At 45.2% G+C, this 25,209-nt stretch overlaps 1 protein-coding gene across 1 annotated transcript in view; it reads left to right on the forward strand.

Annotated features, from left to right (window-relative positions):
* Positions 1 to 375: 375 nt before the first annotated feature.
* GDI2 (GDP dissociation inhibitor 2) overlaps positions 376 to 25,209 on the forward strand; it is a 29,181-nt gene continuing 4,347 nt past the window's right edge. The window contains exons 1-6 of the mRNA XM_082742337.1: positions 376 to 711; positions 8,896 to 9,003; positions 10,619 to 10,718; positions 14,057 to 14,191; positions 19,634 to 19,832; positions 20,066 to 20,197. Of these exons, the coding sequence (XP_082598463.1) occupies positions 667 to 711; positions 8,896 to 9,003; positions 10,619 to 10,718; positions 14,057 to 14,191; positions 19,634 to 19,832; positions 20,066 to 20,197 (719 nt within the window). The 5' untranslated portion in view covers positions 376 to 666. The remainder of the gene's footprint in view (positions 712 to 8,895; positions 9,004 to 10,618; positions 10,719 to 14,056; positions 14,192 to 19,633; positions 19,833 to 20,065; positions 20,198 to 25,209) is intronic.

Below are 25,209 nucleotides of genomic sequence, written 5' to 3' on the forward strand. Positions count from 1 at the left end.
CCCCAGCGCACCCCGCGCCGGCGGCTCGGGCGCACGTGGCCGCCGCGGGCTCAAAGTCCAAGGGCGGCGGGAGGTCCCGGGGCCCCGGGCGCGCCTCGGTCCCCCACCACGGCGGGAGGGACGAAGCCGGCCGCCGTGCCCCGGCCAGCCGCGCGCTTCCACCCCAAGGAAGGCCCTCAGGGGCCCGCGCCCGGCCGCCTCCTCCGCCCCCAACCACGGTGGCAGCGAGCCGGGCGGGGAACCGGAACCGGAACCACCGGCGGGACGGCCCGCCCTCCTCTCGCGAGAGGCGGGAGAGGACGCAGGTTGGTCGGGCGACGGCGGCGCAGCCAATGAGCGGGCGCGAAGGCTGTGACAGACGGCCCTCCGAGCGCCGTCTCTAAGCCCCGCCCCGGCTGCGGAGGCCCGGGTCGCCGCCCGCCTGTCCCTGCCCTCCCCGTCTTCCCTCCCCTCCCCGCCCCGCTCTTCTCTTCCCGTCTGAGGCGGCGGCCGGCCTCCCTCCTCTGCAGCTGCGTTCCGGCTCCAGCCCTGGCTCCGCGTTCCCGTCGGGCCCCGACACCGGCCTGAGCGCTTCCCCCGTGGCTCCAGGGCGGCCGCCTCGCCGCCGGCCCCGCGAGTCCCCGCGCTTGTGCTCTCCCTGGGCCTCGGGCCTCGCCGCCCCCCGCCATGAATGAGGAGTACGACGTGATCGTGCTGGGCACCGGCCTGACGGTGAGTCCCCTCCCCCCGCCGCGCGCGCCGCGGGAGGCCTGGGCCGCCGCGCGGGGCCGCTCCGTGCCGGCCGGCGTCCGTGCGCGCGGGCGGGTGTCGTCGTGGGGCGGGGGGCGCGCTGCGACCGGCGGGGGGCGCGTCCCGGGGCGCCGGGGGCCTGCGGCGGAGCGGGGCCGGCCGCGCGGGCGGCGGCTGGGGGCCCCGGCTCGGCCCCGGACGTGCCAGGACAGACCCGGGGCCGGCGAGCCCGGTCCGGGGGGCGGCCTGCCGGGGGCGACGCGGAAGCAGAAGTGGGTGCGGAGCGAGGGCGGCCGCCCGCTGGGCGTGGGGGGCCCGTCCGCCGCCGCTGCCTGCACGGCCTCTCCCGGTGGGAAACGGAAAGGCACCCGGCGCGGTGGGGGCGGCGCGAGCGCTCGCAGCTGCGCTTCCTCCTGCGGCCCCGGCCGCGGCGCGTGGGGCTCGGCCTGCGGAGCGGGGCGCGGGGTTTTGTGACAAGTCCTTGGAGAATCCGCGTCCTGGAACTGCTGCAGGTCAGTGAACTTAGAGAAAATGGGCTTTTTACGCGCCCCCCGCCCCCCAACCCCGACTTCAGAGGAGGAGCTTGCACATTCCTCGGAACGCGCCCATCCACTTCCTGAGCATCCGGAGGGAATTGGGAATGATGTCCTCGGCGCCTGTCCGTCCGCGGCCTTCTCCGCGGGCCGTTGCCACCTTCTGCTCCCTGCGTCCATCGCCCCCCCTGGGGGCTTTCCCCTGAGAACTGGACCGCTGCTGGGTCGCTGGAGGCCGGGTTCCCTCCTACGGACCAGTCCGAAGCCGGCCTGAGCCTGGCTAGGAAGTAGTACCGAACGCATGAGGTCACTCACCTAGAAAACTAGTCATTTTGAATGCAAGGGATTTGGTCGAATTTCTTTTTTAGGTGCTGAGTTGGCAAACGGTTGGGTGCCTAAGTGAACCGGCCTGCCAGCTGCGGGGCTGGTTTCCCTCCGTGAGTGTTCTTGATTAAGGTGTGTGATTGGGGTTCTGAGCTTCGCAGTCTGTGCAGGGTCGCGCCCGTTGAAACGGGCCCGGTTGCTGCCAGGGTGTTGTAAGAGTCAGTTCTGTGTTTTCTATGGTTCTTGCTGGTCTTTCAGATTTGCTCTTGCTTAGGTCAGTTGGACGTGGACAAAGGAGCGCAGATCTGTCCTGCAGGTTTCTACAGGGCTGGTACAGAAGCATCGCCTTGTGTCGAAGATCAGCATGCTCTTGCTCTGTAACAACCAAGTGAAGAAAATGCACTTTATTTAAGTATTCATTTGGGTTAATTGTGACCTTTTTGATGAGCAGTACGCACATAACTGGAAATCAGACCAGTTTCTGCTCTCACTTTGCAGCTGTGATAACTTTAATTCCTATGAGCCTTCTCATAAAGCTGTTCTTAAGAGAATTCTGTCCACGCAGAGCATTCACAGTCTTCCCATCATTGATAGGAGTAGTGATGGCAGGAGGATTGGGTAGTGCTGAATGTGTACCCTCGTTTCTCGTGACGCAGACTGCTTACCATTAACATCAGCAAGGTTAAAAACCCTCAAATCAGAATCTACTATTTCAAGTGAATATACTACTTCATTTTCTTAATGTTTGACTTACAAATACCTAGTGCCAGAGAGTCAAGAACCTAAAAACAGGCACACTCTACCAGTTATGGGTGCAAACTATTAGGCTATGGCTGTGTGTCAGGTACTTGTAGTGCTATTAACTTGTTACTTTTAAAGAAATGTACTGTCAGAGTTACTCTGTTGCCTAAAGTGGGCACTGTACTGTATCAGTTGTTTCTTCTAAAATGAAGGTCGAGGTGATCCACAAATGTTAATTGTAATTTTAATAAATAAAACATAAAACGTGTAACCTGGAACAAAATCATTCTGTATCCGGGAGAAATGGAATATTCTGTATAATTGAATTTTCTAAGGAATTGAGGATTATCACTTTAAAGAACCACCAGTTTCTGGAAAAAAACAAACAAACAAACAAAACAAACCACTTTCCTATTGACATCACAACTTCTTTACCAAACTAAGTAAAATAATTTGCTTGATTGGTAAGACTTCACTTCAGGAGGAGTAGTTATTGTGTTGATGCTGTAACAATGAAACTGCTGAGATACCTGGTAAATACTCTCAGCCTGTGCCCTTTGTGAGTTACTTCTTCCATCTGCTCCTTTCCTCCTCCTCCTCTTGCTGTTAGGCTGGTGATTTTACTTTTCTTTGATTTCAGCTTGAACAGACAACATCTGACCACCTAATACACTGCTTCTAATTGACTTTGGGATTGGCAATAAATTCTTCAATCTTCTTTTTTTTAAAGATTTTATTTATTTATCAGAGAGAGAGAGGGAGAGAGAGCAAGCACAGGCAGACAGAATGGCAGGCAGAGGCAGAGGGAGAAGCAGGCTCCCTGCTGAGCAAAGAGCCCAATGTGGGACTCGATCCCAGGACGCTGGGATCATGACCTGAGCCGAAGGCAGCTGCTTAACCAACTGAGCCACCCAGGTGTCCCAATTCTTCAATCTTCTTAAAAGTAGTGTTAAAAAAAAAAGGATAACTATTTCCACAGCTTATTTGTGGCTAGCAGGTATTTGTGTTGTTTTGTTCTACATAGTAATTCTGGTCTGGAATTACAAATAGAAACATGTCCTTTAGTGAGAGTTAACCGGTATTCCCAGTATTAAGATGTTTGGAAATTATTTTATATCCCAGACATAAAATTTTACCCTTTTTCTTTATTAAAACTTTGTGATTTAAAAGAGTTTTTAATATCTGATTTAAAAATCCTAAATTGCCTCTCAGATTTGCTCTTTGAAAATCCTGGCCATTGCTATGTTAGAGTTTTGTAGGTGAAGAACTTTCTATCCACCGCAGTAGTGATCATAGGGCCAATATGTACAAATGTCTTATTTTTGGAAGGTATAAATGTCTTGTTGGTAGTCTGTATTTTAAATCAATTTCAAGCATCCTGGCCCCTTAGGATAGAAGTAAAATCAGACACATTTTAGCATCTAGAAGTAGTAGTGAGATAGTTGGTTTGAAAAACCACTAACTAAATGTGTTTGCTCACATCCATGAAAATTAGCAATCCCCCTTATACCTGATTAAAGGCTCTTCCTGGACTACTGGCTTACCCAGTTTCAGTTCTTTAAACTGTGACTGTTGTGATCAGTTATGGGCATTACATCTGCATGAAGGATGGAGCTCGTGAGGACCTCGTGAGGAGGTACTAGGTGCTGTCGTAGGGCTGCCCGCACGAGAATTCAGACAGGGAAAGCAGGGAACCCTTCACAAAGAAGGTATGTAAGCTGGATTTTAAAAATATTGGTAAGCTTTGAGCAGGAGGCACGATTTTCTGGGCAGAGTGAGCAGGGTGGATCGGTATTGAGAACAGGATGTACAGAATGGGGAGTTTTTGCCTGAAACCGAAGGGATGAAGAGGCAGATTGGGAAATTGGGTTGGAGAGAGGCTTTCACTAATGTTGAATGTATTAGGCTAAGAAATTTTAACTTTATCTTTCAGGGGAAAAGGGAAAGGATTTTGAGCAGGAAAGATAGAATTAGAGCCAATTTCAAGAAAAATGATCTTTTGACAGCATTTAATCACATGCATTCAAGGGACAGATACTTAAAGGAACATTCTGCTGAAAACAATTATTTTTACTGTGTTGTTGCTGACATATAAAACAGATTAACTGATTTTAAAATGTTCTAGTTAATGTATTTTCCCCATAGTTCTAGGTAAGTAGCTTTCAAAAGTCATTTTTCTTTAGTATTAGTGTTCAGGTACCTTGTTTTCTTTATCACATTTTTGTGGGCATTTATTTACTGTTTGAGTTTTTGTTGTTGTTGTCATTTATATTTTGTTTTTCCTTGTAACTTTGAAATTCAGTTGGATTTAGAGTTCCGGTGGGTGCTTAGCCTCACTTGGAGGCTCTATCGGAACACTGTACTCAGGCTCTGTTCTCTTCAGTTTCTGCTAAGGAATCTCTAAGACCAGGGGTCTCGTACCACTGACCTGGGAAGTACTGTGTAGGTTGATCACGGTTTACACACATAAAGGAACACCGTGCACGCCCCTTCGGGACATTAGAGGTATTTTGCCTTAATGTGTTTAGGTGCTTTCCAAGTAAGTTACGCTGATTATTGCAACTCTGGTGATCCGTGCAGGGTGCTAAAAGGAAGTGATCTTCGCACCACTGATAGGGCCCTTCCCTCACTCCCACATGTGTATCCTTGCTAGGACTTGGCTGCCACTGACCTTTAAACTATTTGATCTGGTTACCTCTTTTTATGTAGGAGAACATGAAATGCCAGGTGAGTGGCAGATGCCATTATCATAAAGAAGTTGTATTCTGAAGATGGTTTTATCAGTTACTCTGGGTATGAGTTTGTGTTCTCTCCTCCTCAGGTCATTTGTGGGTGAGTTTGAATTAAATGTGGAGTACTCTAATCTGGTAGATGTAAAACTAATATGTTGGTTAATATTCACTAATAAATAGATTTTTTTCTGGTCAAAGTTATCAGTATTATTGATATATATGATGGGTGGACAGAGTTTTCTAGTGCAAAAGAAATTCATTTAGAGTATTTTTTCTGGCTTTAATGTGCTTTGCTTGTTATTCTTTATTCATCAGATAGGTAGCAGTACTGGATTTTAATTTCGAGTTAATTTTGTAAGATATTAAAATTTAAGGATCATTAATGTGTACCCGATGCCCAGATATGATTGACAGATTTTATCAGCAAATTAGTTCATCCCATGCTTTAAAGCAAAATGTAAAGTATTACACTGTGCTACTATGTATTTTATTCTTTTGGCAATGGAAAAGCAATCTTTTATAGATGGGCTTAGGAGAAGCCATGAACCTGCCGATTTAACTAGCTTTTCTCAACATTTGTTCCAAACCGTGCCTCTAAAGGTGGTTTTGTTAGCAGCTCTTTGGACTTCAGTGAATCTTTAAATTACTGAGCCTTTCACTTTAGGCCTCCATCTTTATTACGTGCTTTAGAGCCGTGGTCCAGTGAGTGGATCATGCTTATTTGCAGGGAAGCGAGGAAAGTTATATATAGAAGATACGCAACACTCAGAGTTGCTTGCTGTGATTTTGCTTCCAAAAGTTAAACTCTGGAGTCTGCCTTTGTTGGCTGGACCCCGGACTGTCTCATCTTTCTCTCTTTTTGTCCTAATTTGTTTTTATGAAGGCAGATTTTTTTTTTTTTTTTTTTTTACCTGTGCGTAATATGTTGAACCATATATGTCGGTGCTTCTTTGGATTTTTTTTTTTTTTTTTTGACAAGTGAATTGCTTTTGACAAGATTAGGGTTGATTTTTGTAATTATAAAATGCCTTCAGTTCTCTTTATCAAGACACTGTTAAGAAAGTGGACAGGCAAGTAAGCCACGGAATGGAAGAAGTTTGTAGTGCACAGAACCAGTAAGGCACTTTACTCTATCCAGCATATAAAAAGAACTTTAATATAGCTATAAGAAAAAGAAACCCATTTATTTATTTATTTATTTTAGAAACCCATTTTTTAAAAAGGGCAAATAATTTGAATAGGCACTTATCAAAAGAAGATACCATAATTATCAGTAGACTATAAACTAAAAAAGTGCTCAACCTCTTCAGTTGTCAGGAAATGCAAATTAAACCACATCCTAACTACAGAATGGCTAAAATTAAAAAGACACAAGTGTTGGGCAAGGATTTGAAACAACAGGAACTTTCATACCCTTCTGGGACGGAAGTATAAATTAGTACACGCCCTTTGGAAAGCAGTTTGGGAGTTACCTGCTGAAGTTGAACATAATGGTGCTTTCCTTGATATATATCCAACAAACGCATAATAAAAGGAAGTTGAGAATATTCATAGAGCTTTGTTTATAAGAGTCAAAAACTGGCAACTGATCCAGATGTCCATTAATAGTAGGAGGGATAAATGATTGTGTAGTCATGTGGTATAGTCATTCAAGTAAAGCCTCCACCACTTTGTTACACAAACCGTGGTTCTTGAATCAACTGCTTTGAAGCAACACTTGAGAACTTACTAGAACTGCAGAAGGTTAGGGCTCACGCTGAGTATACTGAATCAAAATCAGATCCCCAGTATTTGTTTTGTTTTAAAGTAGGCTCTGAGTTCAGTGGTGGAGCCTGAACTCGCATGATCCAGTGATCACGAGTGCCGTGCTCTAGCAACAGAACCAGCCACGCACCCCTAGCATGACCCCCAGTTGATTCTTAGTAACGTTGGAGCAGTGCTGCTTTAGTAGTGATTCTTGAAATTGGTCCTGGACCAGCCTCATTAACATCACGTGGGAAATCATGAGAAAAACGAATTCTCAGCCCCAATCTGGTTCTGTGGGTGGGAGTTCCACAGTCTGTTTTAAGGAGACCTCTGGGTGATGGGGATGCAGAGTGAAGTTTGAGAATCTGCTCAGAATTGACATTTCAAACATGCTCACAGGTGGTACTGAATTGGGAAGCACCCCTTGAGATCCAGCCACTGCTTGAAGGTCAGACAGACCTTCTAGAAAGGTCCATGTAGGAAATAGGTCATGCAGGCGGTACAGCCCCTGTCACAACTGTCCTTTCACTATGAAAACGAATGTGGACGATATGTAAACGGACGGGGATGGGCGTTTACCAATAAATCTGTATTTGTGAAATCGCATGTCCACTGCAGTTGACCCCTGTACTTTGGGGACCCCTGCTCTGTAGCAGTAAGAAGAAGTACATCTCAGGAATACACAAAACAGAATTTGGATGAGTCTTGTAAACATAATGTTGAATAAACATGATATATAAACAGGATATAGTGCCTGATGCCATTTATTCAGAGTTTAAAAACAGCAGATCTGCACTTCTAGAAATCAGGAGGGGGGGCTTTGGGGGTGTAGTTAGGACTGGGATAGGCCATGAAGTGGCCTCCTGGAGTGCTCCTGGTGTTTGGTGTCTTGATATAAATAAGAAAGACACATCTTCCTAGAGTAAAATTTGACGTTTATACTAAAATGAGTAGATACATTTTGGAGTAAGATTAGAAATAATGAATTTTAAAAATAAAGGTATCAAGTCAGACTTCTAGGGGAGTGAGATTGTTCTCTGCTACCTGGGGTCTTTGGGGTAAATTTGAAAACCCCTAAGGATTAATGAGGATACGTGGGATTTCCGTTTTCTTTTAAAAACAATAAAGCCTTGATCACCAAAACCCTGTTTGAGTTTTGAATGAATGTGTATCCCATCTCTGTGATAATTCTTACATAAAAGAATACTCATATTCTTTTTTGATTTTCCTCCCTCTGTCTTGATAGAGTATATCTTAGTATATACATGTTTTATCTACCTTTTTCCTGAGACTGGACATTTATAATCTATTTATGTTGTCCTGGATGCTTCCTTTAGAGCTCTCGTTCTCAGACTCTTTGGCTTTGGGATATATTCTTAAAATGTAAGGACCTTGAAGAGTTTTGTTTAGAGGGTCTATATATATATATATATATATATAAATATATATATATATTTTTATCATTAGAAATTACTGAAAAATTTTAAAAATTACTAATTCACTTAATGATAAACCCATTATATGTTAACATGAATAAGCTATACAAAGTGTAATTGTATCTTCCAAAGTGAAAATATTGTGAGAAGACTATCATTGTTTTACATTTTTAAAAAGATTTATTTATTTTTAAAGATTTTATTTAATTTAGAAAGTGGGCATGTGCAAGTGGGGGTGGGCAGAGGAGAGGGAAAGTCTTTTTTTTTTTTTTTCCTTAAAGATTTTATTTATTTGAGAGGCAGAGTGAAGGGGGGAGAGAGAGAGAGAGAACCCAAGCAGGAGGGAGAGGGAGAAGCAGACTCCCCGCGGAGCAGGCGGCCTGACGGAGGGCCAAAGGCGGACGCATCACCCAGCGGAGCCACCCGGGCACCCTGAGGGAGAGTCTTAGCTAAGCAGACTCCTTGCTGAGCACGGACCATGCCACAGAACTCGATCTCACAGCCCTGGGATCACAACTTGAGCCAGAACCAAGAGTGTGATGCTGAAGGGACTGAGCCGCCCAGGTGCCCTTAAGAGGGGCTTTAAAAAAGTATCTGTTTGAAACATGTGGTAATACTTCACTTCTTTTGAAAATGCTTATGCTTTCCCTGTAGGAATGTATCCTGTCAGGTATAATGTCAGTGAACGGGAAGAAAGTTCTTCACATGGATAGAAACCCGTATTATGGAGGAGAAAGTGCATCTATAACACCTCTGGAAGATGTAAGTATTAGAGCAAATTAGGATGCCTTGCATTCTTTGAAACTTTTACTTGTGAATCTCAACTCTACTCCTTGTAGATAGGTTTAATTTTGTTTTATTAACTAGATTATCTCTAGCATCCTGTTTTTTCCGGGACTGTGGGTTTTAGGGCGTGTGGACATTCAAGTTGTGACCGTACTGCCCTCTGGAGCAATTACCTGTGACCTTTCCACAGGAAGGGTGTAGACTTGACGGAGGTCTAACATAGGCCAAGCGCAGGCTGGCACTGCCCAGCTGGTTTCGCTCAGTTACTCAGTTTTATCCCCATTTTTCAGATGACAAAATAGTCTGTTATTAAAATCACAGGATTGTGAACCTAGATTGTAGGACTCTACAGCTTTGGTTCTTTTTTTGCTCTACTCCCTTGCTTCCTGCTTTTTTAGACTAGACACACGAAGCATTTCCAATATATCAATATTTATCATTTTGCTGTTTTGCTGAATCTTTCTCTGAGGTTTGTTCAGCATCCAGATGCATGGCCGCGAGCTGTGCTGTGTTACTGGGGATACACGGGCATCGTCAATTGCTGTCCATCGTGACTGCTTAAATGGACTTCATTTTTTTCCCAAATTTATTTTGTATTCAGGCCTGTAGAAAAGTTGAAAGAATAATACCAGTGGGTCAACCTTCCATCTGGATTTAGCAGTTAACATTTTGCAATACTTGCTTTATGTCTTTTTTTGTTACTGGTTTGAATCCTTGAAAGTAACAGACATCATGATACTGGACCCAAATATTTCAGCATCCACTGGCTAAGAATAACATTCTCCTACGTGATCATAGTATCATTTTTAACACATTTAAGGAAATTAACAGTAATATCCAGACCACAGTCAAATTTCCCAGTGATGCCAAGAATGTCTTACATTGTGTGCGGCGGAAGCGTTTTTCTTTTCTTTCATTTTTTTTTTTAACTACTTTAAACATTGTCTTTGGTGTTTCTCTTTATTCTTGTAATCTACAGAAATCTCCCCACTTTTTTTTCTTTTGAAAAGTCCAAGTTAGCTTCTAATAAGAAAGCATCGTTGTGTAGTTCATACTGTATCACATCAGGAAGCATATTCCCAAATTTTAGACCATAAGGTTCTTTTTATCCAGAGCTCCTACTCGATTCACATAAATTTTAAATTAGCTGGAGCTGACTTTTTTTTCATTTGAAGAATCCAGAATTTATTTTTGACTCCTTATATAAGTACGGAAGCAAAATTACTTTAGCTAGTAAAGTTAGCTTTTTACCCAGGAGAGAGTGAGTTTAAATGATTTCTACAAATGGTGTATCTGCAGAGTAGTGTATCATTGACAAATTGTTATATATTCTTGCTTATCTGTTAGCAAAAAATACTACCTCTGTAATACTTACTTTAGCATTCATTAGTCTAGTAGTGCATTTAACTTAGATGTGTATTGGAATTTCTCTAAAAATTATATCTAATAAAAAATGAAATGTCGCTGTTATGCTTTACCTCATCTGCTGGTGGTCAGTGACTACGCCAGCACCATGTCATGGACGAATAGTTGCGTAGCTTAATGAAAAGTAGATTTTGTTACATTATGGTAATTTTTGTTTTGGTCTTAGTTATACAAAAGATTTAAAATACCAGGAGCACCACCAGCATCCATGGGAAGAGGAAGAGACTGGAATGTAGACTTAATCCCTAAGTTCCTCATGGCCAACGGTAAAGCCTTCTCACATTTTTGGTGGTACATTGAATCCGATTTAAAAGTAGACTCTAGCTCTTGACACAGTGTTACTCCAAGGATGTGAAAGATTTTGTTGATGGCAACGGTTTGGTGAGTAGACTGTGGCCATTAGAGGTGTCTGGAGTCAGTAAGAATGGAGGTGAGGTGCCTCCTTCCTAATTGGTTCTGGAGACACAAAGCTAGGACATGGCACAGTGTGTATGGAAACTGGAAATGTCTACAACCTCTTCTTGGGGCTTCCCTGACAGTCTGATATCTGGGTCTTTAGAAGGAGCGTTTTCCCTAGTTTGGAGGCTTTTAAATTTATTTCTTCACATTTTTCTCCTTTTTAATTAGGGGAGCTAAACTGCTGTGATATTAATGCCTTTTTCTGAAATTACATTAAAAATTAGGTTGTTGGTATGAAGTCTGTTTATGTCCCATCAATTAAAGTATGAACTACCCTTTGCCGTTTTTGAGTTTTGTTTGTTTCTTGGTTTTGAGTTTATATTCTAGTTTCTTTTAGTGGAAAGATCTTATTTGCATTTTCTCTGAAATTTGTTTATTTAAAAAGATTTTATTTATGTGAGAGAGAGAGCACAAACGGGGAGCAGTAGGCAGAGGGAGAAGCGGACTCCATGCTGAGCAGGGAGCCTGGTGTGGGACTGCGTCCCTGGAACCCGGGATCATGACCCGAACCGAAGACCGATGCTTAACCGACTGAGCCACCCAGGCTAGGCTGTGTGTGTGTTGAATCTCACCACACCCCCCAGACATGTATTGAGGGGAGAGAGGCAGTGAGTTTTTAAGGCTTTTGTTTTCTATTGCCTGATCTGACTCTTGCCAATAGCCTGTGGGTCTGCCCCTTTCCCACCGCCTTTACTAAATCTGAGTATTCTTCATTTTAATTAAAAAACAAATTTATTTATTTGAGAGAAAGAGGGTGCCTGCACACAAGCCGGGAGAGCGGCGGAGGAGGAGGGAGAGAGGATCTGAAGCAGACACCCCCCCCCCCCCGCCAGCTGAGCACAGAATGGATGCAAGGCTTGATCTCATGACTCTGGGATCATAACTTGAGCCAAAACCGAGAGTTGGATGCTTAACCTACGGAGGCACCCCGGCACCCCATCTTCATTTTAATTTTTGTCACTTTGCCATACCTGAAGCCAAAATAATGGATTGATTATTTTTAAGTTGGCTCCATGCTCAACGTGGGGCTTGGACTCGTGAGCCAAGATCAAGAGTCACGTGCTGCAAGCACTGAGCCAGCCTGTGCCCCGTGGAGTTTGTATCTGTTTGTTAGAGAGAGAAATGATTTCAGGATGTTCATTGCCTTTCGTATTGGCCAGCCTTAGGCTTTATACGTTTTTCTTTTGAAGTTTCTACATTTTCCCTTATTGATATGAAAGAGTTCTTTATAAAGACTGTGAAATAAATACTCTTAATGTATTTGAAGTTACCTTTTCCAGTCTGTGATTGGCTTTATAAGTAGCTGTGCTGTATTTTTCTTTCAAACATAAGCTTTTATTTTTCATGTAGCTATATAGATTGATTTTTCTTCTTTTTATTGTTTTTGATTTGGAAGGCTATGCTTAATTTTCATCTTTACCTCAAGGTTGTAAAAATACTAATATTTGCTGTTAATGGTTTTATAGTTTAATTTTTTTATTGTAAAAATAAATTCACCTGTTTTACTGTGTAAGTTGATTTGTTATCCTGTCTGAGGCTAAATATCTTTAGTTTTTTTGTTTGTTTGTTGTTTTTAAGATTTTATTTATTTAATAGAGATCACAAGTAGGCAGAGAGGCAGGCAGAGAGAGGAGGAAGCAGTCTCTCACCTGAGCAGAGAGCCCGATGCGAGGCTCAATCCCAGGACCTGAGATCATGACCTGAGCTGAAGGCAGAGGCTTTAACCCAGTGAGCAGCCCAGGCGTCCTGTTGTTGTTTTTAAAGTTATCTCTGCACGCAGCATGGGGCTCAAATTTAGGACCCGAGATCGAGAGTCACAGCTCTTTCGACTGTGTCAGCCAGGTGCCCCCTCTGTTAACCTGTTTGAGAAGTACACATCGAGATTTAATTTTTCAGAATGGTTAATCAGTTGTCCCTCAGCACCATTTATCTTTTCCACTTTGGTTTGAGCTTTTATAAATATATTAAGTTCTTAGACATGGGTCTCTTTTTCCCCCACTAATTTAGTTGATTAATCAGTATAACTGTATAATTTAGTACCTGGCTGGGTAAAGCTCTCTTCATTATATTTTGTTTTCAAAACAAAAAGTTGTTTCTAAAAAACACCTATTTTTAGAGGTGCCTGGGTGGCTCAGTCGATTTAAGTGTCTGACTTTAGCTGACATCATGATCTCAGGGTCCTGGGACGAAGCTCCACATCGGGCTCTGCGTTTAGTGGGGAATCTGCTTGTCCTTCTCCCTCTGCCCCCCACCCACTTGCTTGTGTGTGCAATCTGTCACTCTAAATAAATAAATCTTTAAAAAATATATATATATATATATTTTTAATTTTGCCCTAGTGTTTCTGTCCTTTCATATGAGCTTTAAAGTAATTTTGTTTAGTTTCTCAAAAAGTTTTCTATTAAAAAAGTTTCCCATTTTAGTATACCAAATTTCTTGGCTTATAGGCAGATAATATTTTTAATTATATACCTGAAATTCATCTGAAATTAATGTTCGTTTTATTTTTAATTTATTTTTAAAAAGATTTATTTATTTATTTTAGGGAGGGAGGGGGTGGGGGAGAGGGAAAGAGAGAGTCCCAGGCAGGCTCCATGCACAGCTTGGATCCTGTGGTGGGGCTTGATCTCATGACCCTGAGGTCATGACCTGAGCTGAAATCAAGAGTCAGATGCTCGAGTGAGCGAGCCACCCAGGCGCCCATGAAATTAATATTCATTTTAATTAGTACAGGTTGAATAATATAAACTGAATAGCACAAATTCTGGAAAATTTTTGCTATTAGTTGCTTCTCTTTACAATACTAACTTAACGGAAACTCAAGCCCATTTTCAATAGTACTATAATTCTAAACTTCATACCTCTAATAATAATTAACATAGATTTTACAAAAGCAAGTTGATAAAGTTATTACTCTTGAAGTTGTAACATTAAAAAAGCGCTTCTAAAGATGTTCCGCAGTAGGTGTGCATTCTGATTGTGCCATTTAGAACATAGGATTCGAGAGTTTTTGGAAGGGGTTGGACAATGTTAGAAAAAACTGGGAAGTGATGAGTATAAGCCGACAATGAATGTACTTGTATTTCTGCTGGTTTTTGAAGATACTAAGACTTAAGTTTCAGTTTGGAGTGTTGGACTTTTTTAGGTCAGCTGGTGAAGATGCTGCTTTATACAGAGGTCACTCGCTATCTGGATTTCAAAGTGACTGAAGGGAGCTTTGTCTATAAGGGTGGAAAGATCTACAAGGTTCCGTCCACTGAAGCAGAAGCTCTGGCATCTAGTAAGTCATTTTATTTTATTTTCTCAGAACCCTGAGATTTCATAACGGAAGGGAATCTTAGAGACCACATTTAATGTCCCTGTCCTGCCAGCCGTCACTCCTCCAGTCGGCAGGATTTACTGAGTGTCTGTTGCTTGCCAGACCCCGAGAGGACATCAGTGAAGAGAAGGTTCAAAAACCCCTGCCTCTGAAGCTGGGAGAGGCTTCAGGTGGCTTGCCCCCCCCCCCCCCCCCCCCCCGCCCCATGGAACTTGGTGCTGGTGTGGGTCAGGCAGTGCTCTTCGCGTACTAGTAAGAATTCGTAAGAGCTGTTGTTCGGCCGGGGGATGGGGGTTCCTGTGTGCTAGGCTCTGTGCAAAACACTTCACGTTCATTGTCTTATTTGACGTTGGAAACAGCTTTACAGGGGAGGATTTCCATTTTATAGATGAGGGAACTCTGGCCTGAAGTCTCGTAGGTAAGTGGCAAGACGAGTGGAAAATGGTATTACTGTAGCGCCTGTGGATGTAAGCCGTGCGCTGAGCGGGCCGCTGACCCAGCTTAGCCATCCTGCCAAAGAAGAAACTCTGTTCTGGCGAAACCTTCTCTTTTAATTGATGCTGTTGTCATTGTCTGCAGTCTCTGATTTTAGGAATTTCCGGTGAGTAGGGAGTGATTTTATTCTTTGCCCCAAAAGATTTCCTCTCTTGGCTCAAGCTAAGGTTCCTGGTTAACATTTTTTTTTTTTTAAGCTTTTATTTATTTATTTGACAGAGATCACAAGCAGGCAGAGAGGCAGGCAGAGAGAGGGAGAGGGAAGCAGGCTCCCTGCTGAGCAGAGAGCCCGATGCGGGACTCGATCCCAGGATCCCTGAGATCTTGACCTGAGCCGGAGGCAGAGGCGTAACCCACTGAGCCATCCAGGCCCCCCTGCTTAACATTTTCTATTCCTACCTCTTTTCAAGAGCAAACATCCCTGAAAAAGACCTTCTGTCCTTGAAGGTGTTTGAGTTATCGCGCAGAGCAGTTTGAGAAAGGGTGAATTTGGAGTGCTCACCGGTGGAGGAGTTTTCCGCAGTACAGGCTCCAGGAGGAGCTTCGGAGAGGGAGCTGTTTGGATTGGGCCCAGAGACGTGCCAGTAGATTCTCAGGATTCTTTTGGTGGGAGAGTGGGAAAGTTCCCTCACCTTAAAATGTAATTTGAATTACTTTGGCAGCTTCTCTAACTCCATTTATTTCCTTCTTGCTATGGGGAGAAAACGTTGAGGGCACTCTAGCCAGAAAGAAAGAAGTCAGCACAGAGATTTGTGGCTAAGTTAGGATTAACAACCAGAAAGGGAATGGAATGGTTCATACTTAAATTGAGGGCGTTAGTGGTATAATCATGGGTTAGAAATTACTTTAAATGACAACATAAATTTTATTCCAAAGAAATAAGGGTTCAGCAGTTTGAAGACAATCTTTTACAGCAGAGTTTGTGTTCTAAACTTTGGTTTATACTCTGCACTCTTACCTATGTTAGTAGCTTCGCTTCCTGTCTCCATTAAACAAAAATTTAAGGATGTACCTCGTAGCAGTTTTATTTTCCCTTTCTGATTTAATTTTTTCAAATATGTAGAACATTTACATGACTGGAAAGTCAGCATTGTATCAAAAGACGCGTTTAGAGTCTCGTCCTCATTCTCATGTCACTTGATTGTGTTTGTTTCCGGTTTGGCCTTCACATGGCCCTACCCCCAAATAAGCAAGTATGTTCATGTATCTGTTGTTATGGTTAGGTCTATTGAGGTATAATTTAGACGGAGTAGAATTTACCTGTTTTAGTACACAGTTGTATGAATTTTTACCAGATCCTTACCTTCTCAGCAGCTGTTTTTCTGTTAATGAATAGGATCTTGAAGTCAGAACGGCAGGCAGGAAAACCCTCGGCAGAATGAACGGGATAAGGGAAGGTGTAGAAGTGGAGAAGTTCATGTGCAACCTCAGGGTTCCAGTAAATATTTGTTGATTGGTCAAGTGTTACTTGAATCACATCAGTGAGAAATGTCTTTGGCCTCTAAAGTCATGTTGAACATAGATAAGTTCAGAAATGTTTCGAGACGTTTTCATGAATGGCTCGGAAGTGGGTCCAGCAAAATCTTCTGTCTTAATTTAAATCTCTCGCTTGTGTGTTTGTTCTGACTCTGAACTGCTGCGAGCCCCATGTTCCCACAGGCCACCTCGGCCATCAGCGAGGGCGTCCCCTTTCCTGGTGCAGAGCGGCGAGACGTCGGGGCCGCGGCGGCCCGGAGCAGGCGGAGTGGGGTCGGGGCGCCCCGGCGGCGGGTGTGCGGCGGGTGTGCGGCGGGCGTGCGGCGCGCGTGCGGCGCGCGTGCGGCGCGCTCGCCTTCACGAGTGTGCTCTGACATGGGTCTCCGCTCTCACTCTTTTTTCTTTTTTTATGCTGCAGTCAACAGTTTGTTCTGGTTTTTTCCCCTTAATTGAAGCATGGTTGACACACACCGTTGTATTAGTTTCGGGCGTGTAACACGGTGATTCACCACGTCTCTGCCCTCCGCGCTGCCAAGTGGGGCTGCCGCCTGCCGCCGCCCCGCGCTGGTGCAGCTCCTCCGCCGCACTCAGAGTCGTCCCTGTGCCTGTGCCGGAGTCCCGGCGCCACCGAGGCCCGCCCCTCCCGCCGCACTCAGAGTCGTCCCTGTGCCGGAGTCCCGGCGCCCGTCCGTTTCTGGTCTGTGTCTGTGGGTCTGCTGCTGCTTTTTAGGTTTGTTCATCCATTTATTCTGTTTTTATGTTCTACCTGTAAGTGAAATCCTATTTTTTTTTCTCTCACTTCACTTAACATAATACCCTCTGGGTCCCTCCGCGTTGCCACAAATGACAAGATGGCACTGCAGTCTGGATTTGCATTTCCCTGATGACGGCGAGTGATTGGGGCAGCTTCTCTTGTGTCTGTCTGTCTTCTGAAGTAGAAGTAGAAGTTCTGTTGAGTTCCTCTGCCCATTTTTTTTTTTTTTTTTTTAAAGATTTTTATTTATTTATTTGACAGAGCGAGATCACAAGTAGGCAGAGAGGCAGGCAGAGAGAGAGGAGGAAGCAGGCTCCCCGCTGAGCAGAAAGTCCGATGCGGGGCTCGATCCCAGGACCCTGAGATCATGACCCGAGCCGAAGGCAGGGGCTTAACCCACTGAGCCACCCAGGCGCCCCCCTCTGCCCATTTTTGATCAGATTGTTACTTTTTGTGTGTGCTGAGTTGTGTAAGTTTAGTTCTTTATGTATTTTGGATTTAGCCCCTTATCAAATACATCATTTGCACATACTTTCTCTCATTCCGTAGGCTGCCTTTTTGCTTCGTTAATGGTTTCCTTTCCTGGGCAGAAGCTGTCTGTGTTGGTGTGGCCCAACGTGTAGAGGACTGTTGCTACGGCCAGTGTCCGAGAAGTCCCTGCCTGTCTTTTCTTCTAGATGTTCTGTGGTTTCCTGTGTACATTTAGATCTTTAGTCCGTTGTGAGTTAATTTTTGTGTGTGGTGTGCATGTGGCTGTCCAGTGTTCCCAGAAGCATGTGTTGAGGAGACTTTTTCCCCACCGGATCCCCTTGCCTCCGTTGTCACGGATTAATTGCTTGCACAGGTGTGGCTTTATTTCGGGGCTCACTGTGCGGATGCGCCGATCTGTGGGTCTCTTCGTGCCAGTACCAGACTGTTTTGATCTTTACCATTTTGTCATAAATCTTGAAATCTGGGATTGTGTGATAGTGTCAGCTTTCTTCTTTCTCAAGGTTGCTCTGGCTGTTCAGGGTCTTTGTGGTTCCGTATCAATTTTAGTATTTTATTCTAGTTCTGTGAAAAATGTGGTTGGTATTTTGATAGGGATCACATTGAACCTGTAGATTGTTTTGGGTAAGTATGGACATTTTAACAGTGTTCTTCCATTCTCTGGTCAGGTCTTAAACCTGTTGAAAACTTTCATTGATTCTCTCCATGAAACTGCTCTGGATTTTGTCACTTTTAATGTTTTAAATGTCTTGACCTAAGGTTTTTGTTTTTGTTTTTGTTCTGTAAATAAATCTCAGTGTGCAAGTGAATGAAGGAAAGTAAAATATTTGAAATGATGTTAAGGTACTACTCAGGAAACCAAGTAACTTGGAAAAAGATTTTTTTCTAACCCTTTTATGATACAGTTGAACATTTTTCTTTCCAAATTGTATATCCAGTACGTGAATAATTCGACCTCTCTTACATTTGCTTGCATCAGACCGTACGCGAGTTGAATGCGTGGCACGTAACATGGGCTCCGTATTCAACTCGCGTACGGTTACGTGCCACGCACCCTTCTAGGTTTGGGGCAGGGCGGCTTCAGCAGAAGGGGAAAGCAAACAACCAGCCTCAGTTAGTGGGAGACAGGCCACGAAAAAGGAAGAGTTCATCAGATGGTGATAATGCTGTGCGGACAGAGGGAGGAAGGGGCACAGCTCACATAGGGTGATCGGGAAGGCATCATCAGAGAGAAGTAGCTGAAAATTGAACTGTTTTCTCTCGGCGATCTTATTTTTACCCTGACAACTAAATGTAAGTTGGTGCTTGTGAGGTCATGGAATATATTTTTTTAGCCTTCTACCATTACTGTGTATGCATTGTCCCATTTTTTTGTTTTTTAATTTTTTTAAAATTATTTTTTCATTCATCTAAAGTAAGCTCCGTACCCAGTGTGGGGCTTGAACTTAAGACCCTGAGATCAAGAGTCCCAGGCTCTGCTGACTGCACCCAGGGGCCCCGTCCCATTTTTTAAAATTAGGTTGTAAATACAGTTTAAACATGTTAAATGTAGTCAGCTCTCATTAATGGCCTCATGATCAATTTAATTTTCAGTTTTGTTGATTTCATCTGTAGTCTTGGGGGAAGTAATATCCAAAATACCAGAACAGTGCACTGTTCTGTGAGAGGGTTGTTCTTAAAGCCGTCGTACGGTTCAGCGAAGGCGATGAAGCCAGAACGCTGTTTTCCTTTGGCCTGTCTCCCTAGCAGCTGTGCACGCCGGGGACTCCTGACTCGCAAGAGAACGGAGCGTTTATAAAGTAGTTTAGACCTGTCTACTCCGCTTTTTTGAGTATGAAGAGCGGTCAGCTGATTAGCTAGAACTTTATTAAAGTAAGCGACAGGCAGCATAATCGTCCTTTCCCGAAATGCCGGAGTGGACGTTAGCATACAGAGAAGGGAGGAGCGTTCAGAATTTTCGGCAGTTGGCGGGTACAGATCAGACTTGTCAGAAGAACGTCAGCTGGGTGCCTTGCAGCTCAGTCTTCCAAGGTCACGTTCTCCTTGTATCACGTGGTTGGTGTGGGAGCGCGGGGACGGCAGGAGCGCGGGAGAGGGGCCGCGAGCCGGCCTGCGTGTTGAACCTGGCCTCTCGCTCTCTCTTCCTCCGTGTCCTCGTGTGAATGTTTGCTTTCTGACCAATTCTTTAGGCTTAATGGGCCTGTTTGAAAAACGTCGCTTCAGAAAATTCCTAGTGTACGTTGCCAACTTCGATGAAAACGATGCCCGAACTTTTGAAGGCATCGATCCTAAGAAGACCGCCATGCGAGAGGTGTACAAGAAATTCGACTTGGGACAAGACGTCATAGACTTTACCGGCCACGCCCTGGCTCTCTACAGAACCGATGAGTAAGTCTTCCGCGGTGCCGATTTCTGTTTTTCTTGGGACCGTCCCTGAATTTCTCAGTTCTCTAAAAAGGAAGTTCTGACAAAATGAGTAGATAGCCATGTTATATTATGGAAGGGTCCAGCTGTAAATTAGTGTTAGAACCTTTTAGGTAAAATACGAAAGTAGTGAAATAAAATGATTTCAGAAAAACATTTAAATACTTATTTTCTAATATTTATTTCCTTTATTTTAGCTACCTAGATCAGCCATGTTGTGAAACCATTAATAGGATCAAACTTTACAGTGAGTCTCTGGCAAGATATGGCAAAAGCCCGTACCTTTACCCCCTCTATGGCCTTGGAGAGCTGCCCCAGGGATTTGCAAGGTCAGTGCCCGTCGCTAACGTGGTCCCCTCTTCTGCAGGAAGACGGGTGCGCGGTTGGGAGGGATGGGAGGTCTGTGAGCTGTGAGGTGCTTTTCTTTTTATTGGAATAAACTTTATATAACGAAACCACAGAGGTACTGTAAGAAGTTCAGTTTGGCTGTACAGACATGTGTGACCAACATGACACTCAAGAAAACGTGGAGTCCGGGAAGCTCGCGTGTGCCCCCCCCACCCCCCCGCGACTGCTCTGTCTGTGACTCCTCGGTCCCCACGTTTAGTTCTTCCCGCACCATTCCTGAAAAGACTTTTCCAGTTGTGTTGGTGCCTTTGTGGCGAGTCATTTGGCCACAGATACGTACAGAGCTGTTTTGTTCCATCACTTTTCTTAAGATTTTATGTATTTAGTTGAGAGAGGGAGCATGAGCCGGGGTGGGGGTGTAGGGTGGGGGGGGCAGAGAGAGAGGGAGAAGCAGACTCACTGCTGAGCAGGGAGCCCGCCGCAGGGCTCGATCCCAGGTCTGAGCCGAACAAAGGCAGGTGCTTCACCCACTCAGCCACCCAGGTGCCGCTTAAAGACTATTTTTATTTTTAAGTAATCTCTACACCCAGCCTGGGGCTCCAGCTCCAAACCCGCAGATCAGGAGTCCCCTGCTGCACCGACGGAGCCAGTCAGGCTCCCCCTGATTATTCTAGTTTTACATTAAGTTGTAAAAGCAAGTAATGAAAATTCGCTCCATTTTTTTTTTTTTTCCTTCAAAATTGTTTTGGCTCTTCGAGGTCCTTTGCATTTCCCTATACATTTTGGGACAGTTTGTCAATTTCTAGGAAAACAATGCTGGGATTTTAGTGGGATTGAATTTAAATGTACAGGCCAGCTGGGGCTGACATTAGCTTACTACCGGTTTTCCAACCCCTGAAGGTGCTGCTCTCTCTGTGGACTTAGGTGTTGTCTCAGCAGTGTTCTGAGGCTTTCATTGTAGGGATCTAGCACCTAGTTCACATTGGTTCATAAGTATTTTATGTTACTTAAATGCTGCTGTTAATTAAAGTGTCTCAATTTTATTGTAAAGTTGTTTGCTGTTGAGAATGAACATTCCTGCTTTATTACTAAATTTTTTTATAGGGTTTTTGTTGATGGCTTTGTCAGAATGAATTCCTTCTTACTCTTGGCTGGCTGGGAGTTTTCTTAAGAATAGGTGCTGACATTAAGTTAATAATGCACATTTTCTTTATGCATTGCTGTGGTGAATTGTGGATTGATTTTGGGATGTTAAACTGGCCTTGCATTCTCAGGGTAAACAACACTTACTCATGATGTATTTTCCTTTTAATTTATCTTTGGATGTAATTTGCGTGCATGTGCGTACACACACATCGGGCTACTCAGATGTCCCATTTAGTTCATCTCTTGTGTTTTACAAGAAATTTGACCATTTCAGGGTGCTGGGATGGCTCAGTGGGTTAAGCCTCTGCCTTCGGCTCAGGTCATGATCTCAGGGTCCTGGGATGGAGCCCTGCATCGGGCTCTCTGCTCAGCGGGTAGCCTGCTCCCCCGACCCCCGCCTGCCTCTCTGCCTACTTGTGATCTCTGTCTCTCTGTCAAATAAAAAATCTTAAAAAAAAGAAATTTAACCATTTCACATAAGTTCTTGAATTTTCTGTTGTCCATAATATATGTATGTATTTTAAAGATTTTATTTGAGAACAGGAACACACAGGCATGGGGAGGGGCAGAGGCAGAGGGAGAAGCAGGCTTCCGACTTAGGAAGGAGCCTGACACCACGCCAGACTCGATCCCACAACCCTGGAATCATGACTTGGGCTGAAGACAGACATTTAACTCACTGAGCCACCCAGCCACCCCATAATATATTTTAAATTATCCTTTCAGTGTCTAGGATCTGTAGTGAAGTTCCCACCTTCCATTGTTGTGATCGGTCATTTGTATTTTCTTCTTTTTTGGTAGGATTTTATCAGCTATGAATCCTTACAAAGTACCAGATTCTTAGTTTTATTTATTTCCTCTGTGGCTTATTTTTGATTTTATTTTGTTCTTAATTTCTTTTCCCTTCATGGGTTTAATTTTCTTTTAGTTTTCTAGAGTTGAAACACGTCATTGGTTATACTTAGTCTCTAACATGAGGATTTAAAAGGTTTAAAATTTCTCTCTAAATATGTATCATTCATTATGGTACCCTGTTTCTTCTTCTTCTTTTTTTTTTTTGCTTTAATCCTTGGGTTTTTTTGAAGGTGTAGTGTTTAATTGCTAATCATTTGGAGATGTTTCTAAATATCATATTGTTACGGACATCTAATTTTAATTCCATGATGATCAGAGAACAAACTTGTAAGATTTTAATTTTTGAAATCAAGGCATAATTTATGGTCAGTTTTTTTTTTTTTTTTAATTTTATTTATCTGACAGACAGAGATCACAAGTAGCAGAGAGAGAGAGCGGGGAAGCAGGCTCCCTGCTGAGCAGGGAGACCGATGTGGGGCTCGATCCCATGATTCTGAGATCATGACCTGAGCTGAAGGCAGAGGCTTAACCCACTGAGCACCCAGGAGCCCCTATGGTTAGATTTTTAAAAATGGTTTTTAAAAGATTATTTTAGAGAATGTGTGCGGAGATGGGGCAAGGGCAGAGAGGGATAGTGCGGACTCGCACAGACTCCCCGTTGAACGTGGAGCCCACTGCAGGGTTTGCTCTCCCAACCCTCGTAACCAGCTGAGCCATCCGGGGGCCCCAGAGTCGGCGGTCATGTCAGTGACATTTTGGGGAGTGAATGAGCCGCTGCGGAGAGCTCGCAGCCTGCACGTGTCGCGCTGCGTGTAGTAGCAGGAGCGCATGGAGCAGCTCCCGTGTGTCCGCGCTGATGGTGTGTCCTGTTTCTGTGGGTGTGTCTCCCGCCTCGGTGCAGGCCCGTCCATGCAAAGCTTTTTTGCCAGCTGATACCACCTTACCTGTTTGCTTTTCCTTTTGTATTTTTTGTCATTCTTTTACTTTTGGACGGTTGTCTAGTTAAGTGAGTCTCTTGTAGAAGCAGATAGTTGAATATTGCTTTGTTACCCGGTGCGACAACTCTGGCCTTTAACGGGATTGATTAGCTCATTTATGTTTAGTACAATTACTGATATTGTTGGGATTAGATCTGTTATCTTGTTCGTTGTCTTTTTCTCCCCCCATTTCTGTTCCTCTTTCTTTGGATTCATCACATATTTTTTACGATTCTAGACTAACTCCTCTAGTGGCTTTGTGGCCTTGCCTTTTTATTTGTCATAGTTCAGTGCTGCGCACACTGTGGCGTGCATCCTGTTGGCTTCTTTGCAGTTAACGCTGTGCTCAGCACCGTACGCGCAGTCGAAGCAGGCTGCGGCCTTCTCGCTCTCTGCGCTGTCGCGGCTGCGGTCGCGTCTCCGCAGTCGCGTCTCCGCGCTCGGATCACTGGCACGGCTCAGCCCCTGGTCCAGCGGTGCCGTTTCTGCCCTGAAAGTCAGTTTAAGGAAGCGACGAGGGAAGGAAAAGGAACCATTTTCCCACGGTACTGTGTTCGCTGCTCTTCTTTCTTAGAAATCCTTACTTCTGCCTCGTGACATTGGTCTTCAGCCCTCTGTGGTGTTCTTGTAGTCGAGGGGCTGCTGGTGCCGGGTTCCGTCACCTTCACTTCTGCAGGACTTTCCTTGGCCCGAGAGGTTTCCAGGCAGCACCTCCCAGCCACCGCCCGTCACTGGCGTCCCGCGTGCGTGGCTGTCCACCGCCCGTCACTGGCGTCCCGCGTGCATGGCTGTCCCCGTGCGTGGCTGTCCCTCCCGCTGCTCTCCGGGAACCCCTTCCCTCTCGGGCAGTGGCCCGAGGGTCCGCCTCTCTGGTTTTGCTCGGGCCTTGCTGAGCTGCTCAGATGTGTGCGTTCGTGTCCGATCGGGAATTTGAAAATCCACTATCCGCCTCCGACGTTTCTCTCCGTTTCCTGTCCTCGCCGTCTGGGACAGTCGCGTCCTGCGGGAAGCCGGGTGGCATCCGGCGTCGCTGCAGAGCTTTTCTTTCTTATTTCGTCTTTGGATTTCTCCAGGCTTCATATCGGATAATGCCTGTTGATTAGTCTTCAAGTTCACGGGCTCCTTTCTCTGTTTCCCAAGATTTAATCCCATTCAGTGAGTTTTAACTTTTTTTTTCTGGTACTGGACTTTATGCATGTAGAACTTCAAGTTTTTAAAACATACTGTGTTTGAGACTGTTTACTTACTCTGGCCCCGCTGAGTATACTTGTAATAGCGTGTTCTTGCACGCGGGGGTGCGTCTGTCCCGGAGAGATCTGCGGTAGCTGCCCTTAGTCCCTCGGAACACAGCATCGCGAATCCGGGTACCGGTTTGTCCCCACAGCTTTTCCCGAATCTACTTTGAATCACGTTTCTTGCTTCCTCACTTGGCTAGTGTCGTGTGTGTACGTGTGTGTACATGTGTGTACAGGGCCTGGTGACTGGCACGCTCTAGAGAGGCCGGGCTCGCTCTCTGGGGGGTGACTTTGTTGGAGTCAGCGGGGACATCCTTGGCCCCTCACCTGGGAAGTTTCACCTGAGCGCGCACTGGGCGCGGAGGGCAGCGTCCGTGCCGGGAGGCGTCTGTGGGCAGCGAGCTGGGCGGCTCCTGGGCCGGAGGGGCCGCTCCCGGCGGGAACCGGTGTCCGACGCGGCAGCGCGCACTTCCGAGCCGGCAGCGCCGCGGGCCCTCGGCTCCCTGTGCTCAGCAGCGGCCCCGCTCAGCTGTTGTTCTTGCTGCGCTCCTTGCGCTCTGGCTCACGTGTGAGCCCTTCTGCAGTTAGTTACGGATTTGGAGAGATTTGCTAGATTTGGTTGCTCCCCTTTCTGTGCCCCGCTCCCCCCCGCTAGCTTCTCCGCAGGCCCGCGGCTGCCTGCTCCGGCTGGGGGCGCTCCTGCTGCAGGGACTGGGGTGCTTCCTTCGGGGCAGGCGCCACAGAGGCCACGCACCCAGCTGCCTCGCGCCTTGGGTCTTT

The sequence above is a fragment of the Mustela nivalis genome (assembly GCF_964662115.1).
Source record: "Mustela nivalis genome assembly, chromosome: 7".
NCBI lineage: Eukaryota > Metazoa > Chordata > Mammalia > Carnivora > Mustelidae > Mustela > Mustela nivalis.